The 13,792-nt window shown below is 42.6% G+C and overlaps 1 protein-coding gene across 1 annotated transcript in view; it reads left to right on the top strand.

Moving 5' to 3' along the window:
• Window positions 1-13,792, top strand: part of LOC137429413 (seizure 6-like protein) — a 155,760-nt gene that overhangs the window by 49,794 nt on the left and 92,174 nt on the right. Inside the window, exons 13-18 of the mRNA XM_078781054.1 lie at window positions 4,236-4,430; window positions 5,012-5,150; window positions 5,355-5,545; window positions 5,764-5,958; window positions 11,150-11,338; window positions 11,710-11,904. Coding sequence (XP_078637180.1) covers window positions 4,236-4,430; window positions 5,012-5,150; window positions 5,355-5,545; window positions 5,764-5,958; window positions 11,150-11,338; window positions 11,710-11,904 — 1,104 coding nt within the window. The remainder of the gene's footprint in view (window positions 1-4,235; window positions 4,431-5,011; window positions 5,151-5,354; window positions 5,546-5,763; window positions 5,959-11,149; window positions 11,339-11,709; window positions 11,905-13,792) is intronic.

Raw genomic sequence — 13,792 nt, 5'->3', positions numbered from 1 at the left:
ACACTTAGCTCTTTCACGAGCCTCGATCTTGTATACAAAAAAAAAAAAAAACAATCCCTTTTATATCCCACTCGTTCTCACATCAGATATTATCTCCGTCGAGGCACTTGTGCTCTCTGCTCATTACTGCATTGCCAAAATTGTGCTGACAGATAGATTTATAGCCCCCAACCGGGACCTGGCTGGGGGCATTTTATTTCATTTTCTTAAATATATATTTTTTGTATACAAAGTCAAGGCTTGTGTTAGATGAAAACACGAAAACATGCACGGACACATAAAACGTACAATAAAGGGAGTGGGAGACAAGAGGGGGAGAGAGAGGAAAGCATACAAGCACAACAACAGTAGAGAACAGGGACATTGGTAGATCTGAGGAGGGGAGAGGGATGGGGGGGGGGGGTTAGGGAGGAAGGGGATGAGGTAAGTATGAAGTATGGAGTATGGAATGTCACGTGCTTCCTTCCGTTTGTCCGTTCGTGAGGCCATCCAGAGCCTGCACTCAAAAATAACTTGATGGACGCATTTCTTTCAAATTCAGCACATGTATTCAATATCATACGGGCATAAGGGACATCATGTGGGCATGAGGCATATCATGTGGGCATGAAGCACATCATGTGGGCAAGAAGCACATCATGTGCACATGAGGCACATCATGTGGGAAAGAGGCACATCATGTGGGCAAGAGGCACATCATGTGCACATGAGGCACCTCATGTGTGCATGAGGTACATCATGTGGGCAAGAAGCACATCATGTGGGCAAGAGGCACATCATGTGGGCAAGAGGAACATCATGTGGGCATGAAGCACATCATGTGGGCAAGAAGCACATCATGTGCGCATGAGGCACATCATGTGCACATGAGGCACATCATGTGCGCATGAGGCACATCATGTGCGCATGAGACACCTCATGTGCGCATGAGGCACATCATGTGTGCATGAGGTACATCATGTGGGCAAGAGGCACATCATGTGGGCAAGAGGCACATCATGTGGGCATGAAGCACATCATGTGGGCAAGAAGCACATCATGTGTGCATGAGGCACATCATGTGCGCATGAGGCACCTCATGTGCGCATGAGGCACATCATGTGTGCATGAGGTACATCATGTGGGCAAGAGGCACATCATGTGGGCAAGAGGCACATCATGTGAGCAAGAGGAACATCATGTGGGCAAGAGGAACATCATGTGGGCAAGAGGAACATCATGTGGGCAAGAGGCACATCATGTGCGCATGAGGAATATCATGTGTGCATGAGGGATCAGAGTCAAAGGTCATAAGACAATGTAAAATGTACATGTCTACATATTTATACATTATTTATTTATATGTGAATGTACATTTCTACATATTTATGCATTATTTATTTATATGTAAAATGTACATGTCTACATATTTATACATTATTTATTTATATGTGAATGTACATTTCTACATATTTATACATTATTTATTTATATGTGAATGTACATTTCTACATATTTATGCATTATTTATTTATATGTAAAATCTACATGTCCCATTTTAAGGTGGGGTTGAGGGCTGGGGTTTTCATTCTATCCCAACACCTGTCCTTGATGATGGGTTTTTCATTCTCTCCCAACACCTGTCCTCGTTGATTGGTTTTTCATTCACTCCCAACACCTGTCCTTGATGATGGGTTTTTCATTCTCTCCCAACACCTGTCCTCATTGAAGGGTTTTTCATTCCCTCCCAGCACCTCATTTTTCATCTTTTGAAATATATTTAAGATGCAACTTTACAATAACAAATTTAATCTTTTTGATTTTTTGAATAATAGAATGATGTTTCTCAATGTTCCTACTTGATATTCATCATCTCATCAAATGCAGTCTGTTTAAAAGCATTTTTGAATCTTTGCAAACAAAGTTAATGCATCGGTGCAGAAACAGTAGATAGGCTTAAATTTGATTGATGTAGATATTGGTACAGGGATATTGATGCATTGGAGATATTGGTACAGGGATATTGATGCATTGGAGATATTGGTACAGGGATATTGATGCATTGGAGATATTGGTACAGGGATATTGATGCATTGGAGATAATGGTACAGGGATATTGATGCATTGGAGATATTGGTACAGGGATATTGATGCATTGGAGATATTGGTACAGGGATATTGATGCATTGGAGATATTGGTACAGGGATATTGATGCATTGGAGATATTGGTACAGGGATATTGATGCATTGGAGATATTGGTACAGGGATATTGATGCATTGGAGATATTGGTACAGGGATATTGTGGCACTGGAGATATTGGTACAGTGATATTGATGCATTGGAGATATTGCTGCAGGGATAATGATGCATTGGAGATATTGTTACATGGATATTGATGCATTGGAGATATTGGTACATGGATATTGCTGCACTGGAGATATTGGTACAGTGATATTGATGCATTGGAGATATTGCTGCAGGGATAATGATGCATTGGAGATATTGGTGCAGTGATATTGATGCATTGGAGATATTGTTACATGGATATTGATGCATTGGAGATATTGGTACATGGATATTGATGCATTGGAGATATTGTTTCATGGATATTGATGCATTGGAGATATTGGTACATGGATATTGATGCATTGGAGATATTGCTGCAGGGATAATGATGCATTGGAGATATTAGTACATGGATATTGATGCATTGGAGATATTGTTACATGGATATTGATGCATTGGAGATATTAGTACATGGATATTGATGCATTGGAGATATTGTTTCATGGATATTGATGCATTGGAGATATTGGTACATGGATATTGATGCATTGGAGATATCAGTACAGGCAGTGGTGTAGTGGTGGTTTGGGGGGGGGGGGTGGGGCGTGGGAGGGGGGCGGAGTGGCGACCGCACCAGGCGCGAAGTGGATGGGGCGCCAAATGACACCCTCAAAAAAACGTTTTCATGCTCCATTTGGTTGTATTTTATAGAAATTATAACGAACATGAGAAGCAACTTTCAATACCACGCTTCACAGTTTAAACTCCGTGCTACGTGTCAATGTGTCATGTCGATGTTTACAAACTCCTTTTTCATCCAGATTCACTTTTTTCCGAATTACTATTTACATCACCTCACACAGTAAATAAATCTGTTACCGTGTTGCTGCCTTCTGCGTAGATCTCTTATCTTGTATAATGAGGTTTAATAATTATGCACCCGGTAACATGGAGATCGCCCATTGGCCCAAGAGATGGAGGGGTGTAACTGTTGGACGTTTGTTATGTAATTATGTCGAATCAAATCTAGATATCTCAGGTGTTATGTCCCAATCAGCGAGGCCAGGATCACGTGTCATACGAGTTCTTCAACTTCCGTCCCTTCCTCTGCTGCTCTGTCTCATCAGCTCCAGTCTCTAGTCTCTAGGCCATAGAAATACCACACCTTGCTGCATGTATGTTTGATGTACTTTTTGTTAACAGCATTGTAGCATACCTGCCTGCTCTACTGCTGCAGCACTATTACCTTTCACCAAGCCCAGGTCTGCTTGGACCAGGGTGGGGATTATACGTTCGTTTTATTATTGCAAAATGGTACTAATATTATTATTGTTGTTAATATTATTAGTATTAATAAATGCTTTGTTACAATGTTGTCATTGTTTTTGGTAGTTATTTTGTAATCGGAATACCATGCCATGGAAAAACCTATTAAACTGCTCTATACACCTTAACATGGCGCGTGTTTAAAAACATAGGAATTTTTGTCTTTTGTCTTTTGTCTTTTGTCTGACGATAAAAAAATTTCCCTGGAACCTAACCCCCTCCAACTCCCAACTTACATGAATTGTTATGTGGAAATTGGATTTGCTTAAAGTTGTTTCACCTTTCAAGAATGTAACTACAACGTTAAGCGAGGACTGACTGTATATCCTTTTTGACCCTATCTTTCAATTTTGGTATGGTGAAGAATCACTTAAGCAATTTTGGTGTGCGGATCCGGATTCGTTATTCACCAAAACCTACTCATTTTGACCCTGTCACACACCCAACCTCTCCACCAAATTTCTCCAAAGCCAGCCACAACTTTTTGAGATATCCTGCTGACAGACAAACAGACAGACAGGCATGAAATTGAAAACATAATCTCCATCCACCTTTGGTGGTGAAGGTAACTAGGATTGTTCAGGAACAAAACGATGAATTTCAAGTCAACTTGTTTGTTCTTTGTCCCTTTCCATCCTCAGCCTTTGGGCCCGGCCACTGCTATGAGCCTTACATCCGATTTGGGCGCTTTCAGGCGAGTGACCCGGCATTCTCTGTGGGATCAATGGTTTCTTTCTCCTGTGATCCTGGATACACCCTGGACCAAGGCCCAAGCTTGCTGTACTGTCAAGAGGGCCGTGGGCCTACCTGGAATGATACGGAGCCACTCTGCCGTGGTCTGTATGATGTCAATTAAATGAAGCTTTCATTCAATGAGTGCCACCTTTTCAGTATATAATGTACAAAAGAATGCATAATTTAACGGCCACCCTGCTCCTTACCCACCTCTTTTCCTCAACCTTCTCTGCTTCCTCTTTAGTCATGCCTCCTTTCGATCTCCCATCCCTTCCCTTTGTTTTGTCAACTTAATTTTTCACAATTCCGTGCTCCCTCCCACCAACCTCAACCTTAGTGCAGTCAAAATAAATAAATAATTCCTGGTTTCATTTGTGATCTGCTCTGGCTTTAATTAAGGTGTTCTTAATAAGTCCTTTATTTTTGTTTTGATTGCTCGCTATCTCATTGCTGAGTCTTCATCCATTGAATACGAAACCAATACAATATTCTACATGATTGAATACTAGATTGAGCTAGTCTAGATTGATTAATTATTCTATCAATCAGCTCTTTGTTGCAAGTTCCTCATTAATATAATTACCTTTTCGCCTTGTACAACTCAGATGATTCTCTGCTCTTCCCTATGATCTTGCTAATGGTATAAGTTATGTCAATAATAAGTCACTAATGTTTTCTACAGCCTTGTGTGGGGGTGAAGTTACAGACACAGAAGGCCTGGTGCTCTCTCCCCATTGGCCAGAGATGTACGACGAGGGGCAGGACTGCGTGTGGGGTGTGCATGCCGTACAGGGCACGTATCTGGAGCTACAGCTGCACACGTGAGAACGCACACTGGTACACACCCATGGTATACAGAATACAGAGAGGTCAGCATATAGTTTGTACACAGTTGTATTGGTGCGTAATGTGCATTACCGGACACATGCCACCCTAAAATGGCATCACTTGGTTTTGTTCTAGCTAGATTAAATTGCTTATTACGTTAGGATTATGTAAGTAAATATGGCATCCGTTGCCTGCAGTCTGGTGGTGCGGGCAAGTGACACGCTCACCATCTACGATGGCGAGGACTTGTCTGCCCCTGTGTTGGCACAGCTAAGTGGTCAGTATCATGGGGTTCATCTCACATCCTCCCAACCAGACATCACCCTGCAATTCCAATCTGATCCATCCCCCCATGGCCTGGGACTCGGTTTCCGGATTAGCTTCACCGGTTGGTAATACCGCATGCATTCACTCTCTTTTCACCCAACGTAACTATTTTCATTATGCTCTTTCTGACATTGTTATAGTTTTTGGGCATTATTGCAATTATGGTAACGCTTATATATGATGGTCGTGCCATTCTAATGATGATGGTGACAGCAAAAATGATAGAACAGAATATTTATTCCTTCCCACCTCTGCCTATATTCCTCACACACCAATTAGAGCGAATGAGAAATGATTCCTGCCCAGATCTACCAAAAGTCCCCAATGGCTGGCGTACTCCATCAGGAAACCGACTCCCGTATGGTGCTTCCGCGTCATACCACTGCTATCCCAGCTATGAGATTGAGGGTCCAGAGATCATTTCCTGCTTGTGGGACCTCAGCTGGAGTGAACCTCCACCGTCCTGCCAAAAAGGTTCGATGTATCCCACTTATGGCACGCAGCTGCCTTCGTTTTATCGTACATCATTATTTTATCTGACAATCTGATGAGCCCACTCTCTATTTTCATACAAAAATCCAAGTACCAAAAGACAATTCTTTCCCCCTCCTCTCCCCCCACACTCCTGTGTTTTAGCTCAGACTGGCCTCCACCCAAGCAATTTTTTTCTTGTCAATCTGGAGACTTTTCTAAAATTGTTTTGATGCCTTATGATGGTTAGTTGTGAACCAGCATGTCATCTACAGATTTTCGACCTGCAACTTCACACGCTTGTGTAGCAAAGCATTTTACTCGTTTAAGATGATCTTACATTTTTGCAGTATCTGCATACCCAAGATACCCAATCCCTGGTGTTGGGCTAGCGGCTAGGGTGCCGGCTTAGGATTCCTAGGATCCTGGGTTCGAATCCCGGTCAATCGCTGAATTAACGCCAGGGGGGTTGACTCAGCCTGTCATCCTTCCGAGGTCGGCTAATTGAGTACCAGTTCACTGGTAATTCCCTGCTTGTCGTTAAAGGCAGCAAAAAGGGTTGGCGTCAGGAAGGGCATCCGGCCGTAAAACATTGCTTCAAATAGGGGACCGAAAAACAACAACAAACCACGGTTCCCGAAAAAGGCCAACCCCCGCTTGCGGGGAAAAATGGCCTCTAAAGGTGGGTTTTTTTTTTTTTTTACATTTTTGCAGTAGCGCTGTGACAGATTTTTAAGGCCTTTTTAAGGATTGCAGAATAATGCGTGCAGGCCAGCCTGAACTGCTGGCCTTGCCTCATATTAATGACCATTCTTCCAGGCCAGATAGACAAGCCTAAGAAAACAGGTGTCAGGCTTTAGAACTGATAAACCTCCACATTTTATTTTGGAGAGGGCACACACTCAAAGGTCATGGTTACTTATCCATTTCATCATCTGAGGCATTGCAATTTTTGAAGGTTCATTCTTTCCTTTAGCTTCAGGTTTGGGGAAGTGGCTCTCGATAGGGCAAGGGTAGTTCATTCCATAAGGCTCACAACAAGTGTCTAAATCCAGGGCATCCTACAAAATGCCATATTGCAAATTTCAATACTGAACTCTCCAACCAGTCTCCTCACTCCAAGTCATGGTGGCAACCTCAGCAAGTCCATTTCTGGTGTATGCACCCCTCCATCCCATCTCTCACATCAAACGGCATTACTGCAGATTCTGCCCACGATAAGGCAAAATATCTAAACTTTTTATTTGCCTCCAAATCTCGTGTACACAACCCATCCCACTCTGTCCCCATCCAATCCACTCGTGCGTAATACCCAATGTATATTGGACTTTATATCCATCTCACCGAAAATGTACAGCAAGTTCCGTCTAGCCTTGACCCTGCTTCATCGAGGGGCCCAGATGACATCAGTGCCTGCATGTTCTCAAATCCTGCTGTGCCATTATTGCTTCCCCTTTTTCTGCCCTCGTCAGTCTCTCCTCCTTTGGCCACTTCTCCGACCTGGAAATCAGCAAAAATCACTCCCATCTAAAAGAAGGGTTCAAAATTAGATCCTATCAACTACAGACCAGCGAGCTTACTTCCAATTACAAACAAAGTCATGGAATCCATCATTGATGCTGATTCCGTCTTTTCTTGATTTCTAATAGCCTGATTGCGGACACAATTTTGATTCCGTCCCATTCACTCCACCATAGACATGCTGTCACTTCTCTCAGCAATTGTTGGAGGCCCTGGATCTCAATAAAGAGGTCAGGACCATCTCTTTGGACATATCTTGGCATGCGACACGTTGTGACATCCCGCTTTGCTTGCCAAGCTTTATGCTTATGACATACAAGTCCGCCTCCATTCCTAGATATCCATCTTGCTCTACTCACATCGTCAATGTGTTACTGTCAACGGATCCCTCTCCTCCCTTCTCAGAGTGGAGGATGAAGTTACCCCAAGGCATTGTCTTTGTTTTGTTCTGTTTTATTCCTCATTGATATAAACGACCTCTCTGATGCGCTATAAAAGCCTCTCTTCCGTTTTGCGGATGGCTCCACATTGTGTTGTGCAGTACACCATCCCACAGGTAGGCAGATGCTGCAGCTGCTTCACTCTCTGCTGATCTGGAATTGATTCGATGGTGGTCTGATAAGTGGAACATGTCATTCAATCCTAGAAAATCTCACCGTCTCACCCTGTCACTCCAGAAGGATTATCAAACTTATGCACTTATTTCCATTGAAGGATATGTTGCATTTATCAGGTGGGGAGCTATGGCCAAGAGAGAACTAGGAAATTGTCATCTTGTCAAATATATCACTTGTTCCTTGACCCAGACTTGCAGATCCTCTTTGGAGTTTGTACTGGTAGAGATTCCTTTTTAAGCTCCGAAGTCAGTATGGCTGAAAGCCTGGTGGTGTTGCCTGGTTTTCACTACCCTGCATGGAAAACGCAAAGTGGTGTTAAGCAGTTGGTTCACTCTGTCTACGCATATGAACATCAGTCTGTACAAGATTTCGCTCGGAGAGCAAACAAGCTCTGTGAGGGCTTTTAATTATGGCCTTCCCCAAGAGACTATCTTAGCTCCAATCCTCTTCAACATATATGTGAGCGACATGCCTTGTACCACCTCCAGAAAGGTTGCCTATGCAGATGATCTTGCCCTTGCTACCCAAGCAACCAACCTTGAATATCTCAGCAGTACCCTGTCCTAAGACTGAAAGGTAATGGAGCAGTATTTAATCTACTGGTGCCTCCACCTAAACCCAACTGTGAAAACAGTTACCGCCTTCCATCTCAGCAACTGACTGGTTAACAACAAACTCCAGGTTTCCTTTTGCAGCAAACTAGTCAGGAATGAACCATTCCCCAAGTGTCTTGAAGTCACCCTTGAGCGGAGCCTCATGTTCTGCGAACACTTAAAGTAGGTCACAGGAAAGATCAAGACCAGGGTGAACCTTATCAACGGTTTTGAATAGAGTGCTTGCTCTAATGCTTAAATGACTTGGCTCTTTATTGTCTATTTGCCACTTATTTCTTTGATTGTATTTTACCTGTTCACAAACAAACATTTTGATGGTGTAGCCCATTGGGCAATTCCGTCTGGAACAGCGTTTGTCTGTCCATCATGTGTATGTACGTATGTATGTATCTATGTATGTATGTATGCATGTATGTATGTATACGTATGTATGTATGTATGTATGTATGTATGTATGTATATGTATGTCCCTTCCTCTGGCATTTTGCGGGTTTATTCCCATTAAAATTTGTTTTCTCTTTAACACAATTGACACGAAAGTTTTCACCCGAGGAGCGCTTTCTACTGTTGAATGTTTAATGATAATTATGACGTCATAAGCCACGTGGTACAGGTACCATCTTGGCAAAACTGAAAAACTTTGCACCTCTATAGCTCCGAAACCGATCCATGAAAAAATTGAAAGGTGGCTCATTGTAAAGTACTCCCCATGGGGAATAACATACATTAATGATGATGTCATAGGTGGCTTCGTTATGACATCATAAATCGAAAAGTAGTACGCTTTATCCGATCAGTATGAAATTTATTGAGCGTGATCTCAGCATAAATTGGTCGAGAAAATTTTTTTTGATGACGTCCACCGTCATGTCCACCGGTACTAAGTCCATTACTATTTGTAGCTGTGATGGAGGTGCTGGCTCAGAACGTAAAGGAGGGTTTACCGTGGGAGTTGTTGTATGCAGATGATCTGGTGTTGATTGCGGAAAGTATGGATGGACTGAAGGAAAAGATGAACAAGTGGAAGGAATGTATGGAGACAAAAGGTCTGAAGGTGAATATCGGAAAGACGAAGGTGATGGCAAGTGGTAAAGCATGTGGTGAGGTGGAAAGAACTGGGAAGTGGCCCTGTGCTGTGTGTAGGAAGGGTGTCGGAGTGAACTCCATTCAATGTACAATGTGCGCTGAGTGGGTTCATCAAAAATGTAGTGGTCTGAGAGGGTCATTAACCAGTGTGGCAGCTACATTCAAATGTAAGGTGTGCACAGAGGGAGCTGCAGATGGAGGAAATGTTGAGTTGGATCTTGGAGACGGCGTGAAGCTGGAAGGTGTGAAAACATTTTGCTACCTCGGAGACATGCTGAATGGAGAAGGTGGATCAGACTCGGCAACGGTTGCTCGAGTGAGATGTGCATGGAAGAAGTTTCGGGAACTGGGTGGCGTGCTGATGATGAGGGGAGTGTCGTTGAAGCTGAAGGGAAAGGTGTATGCTGCATGTGTGAGAAGTGTTATGATTTATGGGAGCGAGACATGGGTAATAAACGTAGAGCAGCAACGAAGGTTGGAAAGGGTGGAAATGCGAATGGTTCGGTGGATGTGTGGAGTATCGTTGAGAGAGAGGAAGACAAATGATGAATTGCGAAAGATGATGGGAATAGAGCCTGTGATTGATGCTGTGAAGAGGAACAGGTTGAGATGGTTTGGTCATGTGTTGAGGAAGGATGAAAGTGACTGGTTGAGAAGAGTGATGGAAATGAATGTAGAAGGAAGCAGAGGACGGGGAAGACCGAAAAAGACTTGGCTAAAGATGGTGGAAGAAGAAATGCGGGCAAGGGGGTTAACAAGGAGAGATGCAGAAAATAGGGCAAAATGGAGAAGATTGTCATGGGGACCGCAAGGCTAACCCCCGCTCTAGCAGGGAAAATGGCCTTTAAAATGCATGTTGTTGTTGTTGTCCACCGTCATGTGGTTTGGCAGCCATATTTTGCGGTGTAGCCCGTAAGGCAATGCTGTCTGCAACAGCGTTTGTCTGTCCGTCCGGTGAATGTATGTACTGTATGTCTCAAACAAACGTTCACAAATCAGAGCTGAGGATCTGGTCACATGACAAGGGAACAGCAGATCCTCTACTCAGCAAATCCAAACCCGGATACGTCATTGTTGGACTATCGGTCTTGTTTGTACTGTATGTTGGGGTCCTTACATGTTGCACTGTAACTGCAGATGACTACAAATGGGAATGCTGCTGTTCAAAAAAACAACTGAGGAAAACAGTGCTGTCATCAACTTAGGTGACGCCTGATCCTATTATGGGTCACATGACAGCTCTTTTTATGTTCATCTAGGAGAACCATGATCTCGTACCATCACCAAATGGATCTCTTTTGATTTTGTTTATTCCAAACAGCCTTTGCACTTATGTTCCCACATTTCCTATTCCAGCTTTGTACTGTTCTGACCCGGGGAACGTGGTCAACGCAGAGCGCGGCGTCTCGGATCCAGACTTCCCTCTGGGATCGACAGTTCGCTATACTTGTGCCAGCGGACAGATACTGGTGGGGTCGTCTCGCCTCACGTGCCGTGGCCGAGTCAGTGGCCCTCAGTGGAGCTCTCCACCTCCTCACTGCCAGGGTACGTGCGCTTGCCTCCATGTACATGACCCCTCTCTCTGTTTAGCCTAAACCAGTGACCCAAACAAATCACAACTTATTAATGCCATAAAGGTGGAATTGTTTATAATGTAAAAAAGATGTGCAATTGTCATCTTCTCTGGTCACATTTATTTCCTTCCTCAATAATTACCAGAAAGACATATAGTTGGATATGATTATATAGAAGTTGTGATTACCATAAATAAAATATTCCACAGAATAATTATTGTTCCTATTACATTGCTTCAGCATTTTCATGACATCCATATACTAATAGTATAAGGTGCACATGATAAATTGAATGACATTGTTTTGATAAAAGCCCAATTGCTTTGGTTGTTGTGACTGCAGCTCTATCTCGAGCCTGCCCAGACCCTGGATTTCCCCATGGTGGTTCCAGGCACCCCCAGGAGGTGCAGAGGTTCAGGGGCAATGACATTGTTTACTTCACTTGTCCTGTTGGCTTCCACCTGGTTGGCCCATCCATTCTTTCCTGCTTGTCTTCATCCCCTCCCAGCTGGAATGGTACAATACCAAATTGCAAAGGTACGGACGGTACTCCTCCGGTTCCAAAGGTGCACACCTCAACAGTAGACTGCCAGAGAATGCAATATTGATAGACTGCAGATGATGTTGACATTTTTGTGGTTCAATGCACCTGCCCACTCCTTGAGCTGGCACGTGACCAGACGAAGGATGCGAAGGGAATTGAGCTGAGCCATGTGCCAGAGCTGGAAATAATTGTCTGGGGGAAGTTTGTAGGTTACCATTACGGATTGAATGTCACCCAGGATTAGGTCTGCTCCTTGCTGTTTATCATGAAATGGGTGCAGTAGTATTGAGTATAATTTATTGGTTGGCTGTGTCTTTTTCTTTACTTCTTTCAATAATGGATCCCAAATGCCTTCACATAATGTCTTGTATATGTATAAATATGTTCAGGAGCTTGTTGCTTGTTCATGGTTATGTGCCTCAAACCCTTAGCACTGTTATTATTTTGTACCCCTATAGAAAGGTAAGGATGGTGGTCTCTCCAGTAAGGACAATTGTTGGCCTGTTGCTCTTGTTACCGTGTTATCAAAAGTACTTGGCTGTGTCTTTCTAGCCAGGTGTACCAATGCAGGTACAGTATTTGTGATAACGAGCCTGGTTTTTGAAAGGGTCACTCTACTGATTTAGCTTTGTTTGTGTTTAAGCAAGTTGTTGATTTTTATGTTGCACATTGAAGTCTTGTATTCGTTTGTGTTTTGCCTGTACATTGTCAGGGATGTCAGTGAATAACATTTGTTATGCTGATGATGTGAGTTTACTGGCTCCTTCTATGTTTGCCTCACGGATGATGCTATTAGCCCGTCCCCTGCGCGGCATGAGACAGGTTTTGCCATCACGTGTGTGTGTGTGTGTGTGTGTGTGTGTGTGTGTGTGTGTGTGTGTGTGTGTGTGTGTGTGTGTGTGTGTGTGTGTGTGTGTGTGTGTGCCTGTGTGTGTGTGTCTGTGTGCGCCTGTGTGCACGCGCGTGTCCGGGCCATAACTTCTTTTTTTTACCATTTGAGTTTTGTCATCCAATTTTCATGAAAGCTCTATCATGATAATACGGAGAAGGCAAATTAATAATTTTGTCAAAGGTCAGCGTCACCTAAAATCATCAATTTTCATCCAATTGACCTGAAATTTAAATTTACCATTTGATTTTTGTCATCAAATTTTCAAAAAAGCTTTATTATGAGAATATGGATAAGACAAGTTAATAATTTGGTGAAAAGGTCAAAAGGTCAATGGTCAGCGTCACATAAAATCATCAATTTTCATCAGATTGACCTGAAATTTGAAAAATTTGCCTATTGAGCTACTGAATTGGTTCACCAATCAAAAGCTACAAGCCAATTGTTTATTTAGATCAAGAGGTCAAAGGTCAAAAATGTGTAAAATCACCAATTTTCATCCAATGGACCTGAAATTTAAAGAATTTGCATATCGGGTCACTGAATTGGTTCACCAAATAATTGGTAGAAGTCGATTGGTTTTTTAAGATCAAAATGTCAAAAGTCAAGGGTCAATTCTTATAAAATCATCAATTTTTGTCCCATTGACCTGAAATTTTTAGAATTTCCATATTGGGTCACATAATTGGTTCACCAATCAAAAGCTAGAAGCTTTTTTTTTTTTTTTGATCTAAAGCTCAAAGTTCAACACTGCATAAAATCAACAATTTTCATTTTTTTTTTTTTTGTAAACTGTTGTCGTTATTTTGAGCATATGGAAGAAGAAGAAGAAGAAGAAGAAGAAGAAGAAGAAGATGGCTGAATACAAACGGACACGGAACGGGCTTTGCATTTTCAAATGTTTTATAGTTGATGATTTGTGAACAGAGAGCTGCTGAACTTGCTATTGGTATAACACCGCTAAATCGGTATGAATAGTGTTTCAGACTCCA

Source organism: Myxine glutinosa, chromosome 6, assembly GCF_964187855.1.
Source record: "Myxine glutinosa chromosome 6, kmMyxGlut1.1, whole genome shotgun sequence".
NCBI lineage: Eukaryota > Metazoa > Chordata > Myxini > Myxiniformes > Myxinidae > Myxine > Myxine glutinosa.
Note: the sequence above shows the minus strand (reverse complement) of the source record. Positions and strands in the feature narration are given on the sequence as shown.